Source organism: Phragmites australis, chromosome 5, assembly GCF_958298935.1.
Source record: "Phragmites australis chromosome 5, lpPhrAust1.1, whole genome shotgun sequence".
In the NCBI taxonomy this organism is placed as follows: Eukaryota; Viridiplantae; Streptophyta; class Magnoliopsida; order Poales; family Poaceae; genus Phragmites; species Phragmites australis.
The window spans coordinates 12263594-12269900 of record NC_084925.1 but is presented as its reverse complement, the minus strand read 5'-3'; the positions used below and the strand labels follow the sequence as shown (position 1 = coordinate 12269900).

The 6307-nt window shown below is 46.3% G+C and overlaps 1 protein-coding gene across 1 annotated transcript; it reads left to right on the top strand.

Moving 5' to 3' along the window:
• The first annotated feature begins 774 nt into the window (after window positions 1–774).
• LOC133918781 (receptor-like protein EIX2) lies at window positions 775–4042 on the top strand. The gene has a single exon (XM_062362846.1). It carries the CDS (start codon window positions 892–894, stop codon window positions 3829–3831), a length of 2940 nt encoding a protein of 979 aa, XP_062218830.1. The 5' UTR covers window positions 775–891; the 3' UTR covers window positions 3832–4042.
• Window positions 4043–6307: the final 2265 nt, after the last annotated feature.

Genomic DNA, 6307 nt, shown 5'->3' with positions numbered 1-6307 from the left:
CGATATACTTCATCGACTTCGTAGGTATCCCTATTTTCAATATCATAACAATAGACAATCGAGTATCAAATCATCGATAGTCATGGCGACAGATGTGGAAGAGTATTGGGTTCTGTTTGTAGACGTCTTAGATGAGAAAAAGCTCTGATATCATATGTAGTTTCAAGCACCGACTAATTACTTAAAAAAACTAAGCTGAAAGGAAAAAAATATGCAATTCACTTATACTATGATACTCCTTTTCATGAGGAGACTCTCACATCAGATATGGAATAGGAGTGGGCAATATTTTTTTATTAAATTGCGCCGATCAAAACTCGAACTTAAGATTTGTAGCTCTGATACTATATAAACAAAGCTAAGAGATGAGTTTGAGACAAGGTGTAATACAACAAAACCGTGACCGAGTATGATGCCCAGGATGGACCTAATACGATCTCAACAATCTAATCTATATATACGGTTGTTACAACATATTATTAGATCATCTAATATATCTACCAATATGGTCGTTGTTTCTTAACTATATCATCCGTTAGCCAAAAGTTTAACCTAGAATGAAAAAAAATATAGAGAGAGAGGATGTTATTATCTTAATAATATTGTTGAGGCACGGTCATATTTTATTCTAAAATGTCGCACGTCAGGTCAAACGTACGTGCACTGCAACACGAGTCCATCGTTCTGGTCATAGTCATACTTCCCCCATAACCAGCATCAGTCCCATCGTTCTCGCAATAAACTCCGGTCACCGGATCAAGTCTGAATCGGTCTTCACCGGCGTGCACTGCAACACGAGCGACGTACCAACCACTGTTGTCTGCTAATGCCGCTGCAGTGTCGATTGCATGATTCGACGTGAGAAACGGCAACTTCACGTACACTCTCTATATGGTCACGGGCTCGCGGCATCGCAGCTCAGAGCTCATGCTCACCTCACATAGTAAGCGCCGATCACACCGAGAGGCTAGAGCTAGGCTAGCAACTCGTCGGTTCGCCATGCATGCGGCTGCAGCGATCCTCTTCTTCTTGGCGCTGTCCGCGCTCCGTGGCGCCGGCGGCTGCGTCCCGAGCGAGCTTGCCGCGCTCCTGGACGTGAAGCGGGGCTTCTCCAGCGACCCGGACGGTGTCCTCTCGTCGTGGACTGCCAGGCGTCCTGACTGCTGCCGGTACTGGCGCGGCATCGTGTGCGACAATGCCACGGGCCGCGTTACGGAGATCCGGCTCTCCAACGCGCTCGCCGACGACGGGAGCCCCGGCCTCAGCGGCGACATAAGCCCGGCGCTCCTCCGCCTCCCGCAGCTCGAGCACCTGGACCTCAGCCGGAACAGCCTCGGCGGCGGCATGGGGACCCCTCTCCCGCGGTTCCTCGGCTCGCTCTCCAGCCTCCGGTACCTCAACCTCTCCTGCACGGACATCTCCGGCGAGGTCCCGCCGCAGCTCGGCAACCTGTCCCGGCTAGTCGTCCTCGACCTGAGCTCCTACCTCGTCGGCCTCTACTCCGGCGACCTCTCCTGGCTCACCGGCCTGTCTTCGCTCGAGTACCTCGACATGAGCCTCGTGAACCTCAACGCATCTGTCGTCTGGGCACGCGCCGTCAACATGCTCCCTTCTGTGCGCGTCCTCGCCCTGTCCGACTGCGGGTTGACGACGCCGTCCTCTTCATCGGCGCCGGAGCGCGCGAACCTGACACGGCTGCAGAGGCTGGACCTGTCATCCAACGGCATCAACACCTCAACCGTGCACGCCTGGTTCTGGGACGTGCCGACCCTGACGTACCTCAACCTCTCTGGCAACTCGCTGTCCAGCCCGTTCCCCGACGCCCTCGGCAACATGACCGGTCTCCAGGTGCTCAATCTCCAGGGCAACGACATGGTCGGCATGATCCCCGCAACTCTTCAGCGTCTCTGTAACTTGCAGGTCATTGACGTGTCGGTGAACCAGATCAACGGCGACATGTCGGAGTTCATGGACCGGCTGCCCCGCTGCGCGCTGAGGAACATGCAGGGGCTGCAGCTGTCGGCAGCCAACATGTCCGGGCAGCTGCCAGAATGGATCGGCGACATGTCTGAACTGGTAAACCTTGACGTGTCCTTCAACAATCTTGCAGGGGAGATACCTCAGGGGATTGGTAGGCTCTGGAAGCTAACCAGGTTGTTCCTGCTCAAGAACCGCTTGAATGGCAGCTTGTCGGAAGCGCACTTTGCAAATCTGGTAAGCTTGGAGTGGATCGACTTGTCGCACAACTTGATGTCGATGGAGATCAGGCCAAGCTGGAGGCCGCCATGCAGATTGATCTATGCTTATTTCCCAGATGTCAGGATGGGTCCCCAGTTCCCTGCATGGATCAAGCACCAGCCAGACATCAAGTACCTTGACATTTCAAATGCAGGCATAGTTGATACATTGCCACATTGGTTTTGGAAGTCTTATTCAGATGCAGTTTACTTGAACATCTCTGTGAATCAGATCGGTGGCAAGCTGCCACCTTCTCTGAGGTTCATGACCTCAGCGCTTGCGATATATCTTGGATCCAACAATCTCACTGGCTCCGTTCCATTGTTACCAGAGAAGCTGCTTGTCTTGGATCTCTCTAGGAACTCTTTATCTGGCCCATTTCCATCAGAATTTGGTGCTCCTGAGCTAGTGGAGCTGGATGTCTCCTCCAATAGTATCAATGGAACAGTACCACCATCACTTTGTCACTTTCCAAACTTGCTGCATTTGGATCTATCAAACAACAATCTGACCGGCCACCTCCCTCGATGCCGAAACATATCATCTGATGGCCTCGGGCTCACCACTCTCATCTTATACAAAAACAATCTCTCCGGGGAATTTCCGATATTCTTGAAACATTGCAAGGCTATGACATTCCTTGATCTGGCTCAGAATATGTTCTCCGGGATGGTACCGGAGTGGATCGGGAGGAAATTGCCATCTTTGACGCATCTACGGTTGAGATCAAACATGTTTAGTGGTAACATCCCTACTCAGCTGGCACAGCTTAGTGATCTGCAACTCTTGGACCTAGCGGACAACAGGATATCAGGTTCCATACCCCCTTCTCTAGGAAACATGACCGGCATGACTCAAGAGCACACACCACTTCTTCTGAACCCATTGACAGGCTACGGCGCATCAGGGAACGATCGGATTGTGGACAGTCTTCCCATTGTGACAAAGGGGCAAGATCGCGACTATACCAGCGGAGTGATCTACATGGTGAGCCTTGATCTTTCCGACAACGTTCTTGGTGGAGAGATACCGGAGGAGCTGTCTTCTCTCACAGGATTGGTGAACCTGAACTTGTCCAGGAACCACTTGACCGGGACAATCCCTAGGAACATTGGTTCTATCCAAAAGTTGGAGTCCCTCGACTTGTCGATGAACACACTATCGGGTGAAATTCCGTCTAGTCTGTCAGACTTGACCTCATTGAGCTACCTGAACTTGTCCTACAACAATCTGTCGGGAAGGATACCTCAAGGGAATCAGCTCCAGGTACTTGCTAATCCAGCATACATCTACATTGGCAATTCTGGTCTCTGCGGGCCGCCTTTGGCAAAGAACTGTTCATCAGGAGATGATAATAAGGATGGTCAGGCTCCTCTCCATGGAGACAAAGGTTTATCCGATATGGTGTTCTTTTACCTTGGATTGGCTGTAGGATTCGTGGTGGGACTTTGGCTAGTGTTCTGTTCCTTGCTGTTTGTGAAGATATGGAGATTTTCTTATTTTCGGGCCATCGACAAGGTGTATGACACTGTGTATGTGTTTGTTGCTGTAAGGTTGGCGAAATGCGGGGAGAAGAGAAGTACTAATACCTAAGCAGAATACTTCACACTATAAATGATTGTATATGATGTATTGGGGTAGATGTTTGTTTGTATTAATGTAGTTTCAGTTTGCAGCAGGGAGTTAGTACACACAATAAGTTGAAACCTTGTTTCCATTATCCAGAAAAAATATAATTCTAAGTTGTTGTAAGTGCTATATTGATGCGGACTCTGAATATTTTTCTACTATGACATTTCGTTGTTGGTTTATAAACTGCACTTCATTCCAAGCTTGGTCTTAGTTGCACCACTCCGTCCTAGAATAGTTGGCAGAGTCAAGTAGGAAGGGCATCTCTTCATGGCCATCCTTTTCAGTCTCCTTAGAATTGAAGCGGCAGCCATGATCTGTCCCTTTCTGAGGATGTGGACACAGCAGTGCCATCAACTAGCTGGCCAGATGCAACCCATCCATTTCATCCTAGGATAATAGCAACAGAACAACTGTGCCATTTCCCATCTGCTCCATTATTACGTTGTCATGTGCGCAAGACTTCCGTGTAAGGTGCTGCGTGGACCCACGGAAGCTATGAGCAATTTGATTCCACACGGGTTTGATTCGTGTTCTCACTGATCAGCAATTTCTGTCCTTCCTCACCATGTCTTGTGTGGCCTTCCCAGTCGCCACCGTCGCATCAGCGTGTTAACCTTCCAATACGGTAAGCTCATTGCTTGCTCTCGCACAAGCCAGGTCTTGCTTCCTGTGCTCACCGAAAGCCATTCCATTGAAAGTAATAACAGCTTTTGGGTAAGCTATCTACTCCCATCAAGAGCCGCGAGTTGCGTGTTAATATAGAGCCAAAAACCTGGCCAGAGATTTACATTGTTTGGTTACAAATCTTGGCTTGCAAGGCAGAGCTTTCTATCTATACACATACACATTCTATCTATAGCTGGATACAAATCGTATCAAAAAAGATTTGTTTTATCTAGCACTCCCCCTCAATCAAACCTTGTCAAGGTTTAGATTGTTCTTGAAGTTCTCAAGTTGCCGTAATATAAGAGGCTTTGTAAAGCCATCTGCCACCTGATCTCTGGAAGAAATAAACTTAATATCCAGTAGCTTCTGAGATACCCGTTCTCGAACAAAATAATAATCAATTTCTATATACTTTGTTCTTGCATGAAATACCAGATTTGCTGATAGATAGGTGGCACCAATATTATCACACCACAATCTTGCGGTTTGAGGACTTTGAATTCCTAATTCTTTGAGTAATGACTGCACCCACATAATCTCTACCGTAGCATTTGCGAGTGCCTTGTATTCCGCTTCTGTGCTTGACCTTGATACTGTGGCTTGCTTACGGGCATTCCAGGAAATAAGATTAGAACCCAGGAAGACAGCAAATCCACCAGTTGATCTTCTATCATCAAGACAACCTGCCCAATCTGTATCTGAGAAAGCACTGACAAGCATAGATATAAATTTGCTTATCTTTAATACAAGACTAACAGTATGCTTTACATATCTCAATATATGCTTTACTGCTGTCCAATGTACGGTAGTAGAAGCATGTAGGAACTGACAAACCTTATTCACTGAGAAAGAAATATCTGGTCTAGTCAATATCAAATACTGTAAAGCTCCTACAATACTTCTATATTGAGTTGCATCTTAAACCCCTAACAAAGTACCATCTTGTGCAGATAATTTCTTATATGTAGATAAAGTAGTATTAACTGGTTTGCAATTAGACACTCCCACTTTCCTAAGTAAATCTGAAGCATACTTTTCCTGTGTCAATACAATACCATTAGCTACCTTATTAACTTCAATACTAAGAAAATAATGAAGATCACCCAAATCCTTCAAGGCAAAGTCTTTCTTGAGATCTTGCAATAGAGCTGAAGTTGCTTCCTGTGATGAGCTGGTAACAATTATATCATCCACATAAATAAGCACAAAGATAACAATATTACCCTTGGTATAGAAGAAGAGTGAAGTATCAGCCTTTGATGACTTGAAGCCGATATTATACAACTTTGCTCTTAAACGAGAGTACCATGCTCGTGGTGCCTGCTTTAACCCATATAGAGCCTTGTCTAACTTGCAAACATAATTTGGTAGAGACTGTTTCTCATAACCTGGTGGTTGTCTCGTGTATACCTCCTCCAAAACACCATGAAGAAACGCATTATGTACATCTAGTTGGCGCAGACTCCAACCCCTGGATATTGCAATAGACAAAACAAGTTTGATAGTAGCTGCTTTAACTACTGGACTAAAGGTGTCTTCATAATATATACCATATCTTTGTTTAGATCCTTTTGCAACGAAGCGAGCTTTATATCTGTCTATAGACCCATTAGACTTTCTTTTAATCTTATATACCCACTTACAATCTATAATATTGCTCCCTTTATAGGTGGTACTAGATGCCAAGTTTTATTATCTATTATACCTTTATACTCAATATTCATAGCATTTTACCACTCTTTATGATCTAAAGCTTCAACAAAATTTTGAG

Coding starts and splice junctions, on each gene's coding strand:
- LOC133918781 (XM_062362846.1), top strand. CDS start 892: ATGGTCACGGGCTCGCGGCATCGCAGCTCAGAGCTCATGCTCACCTCA.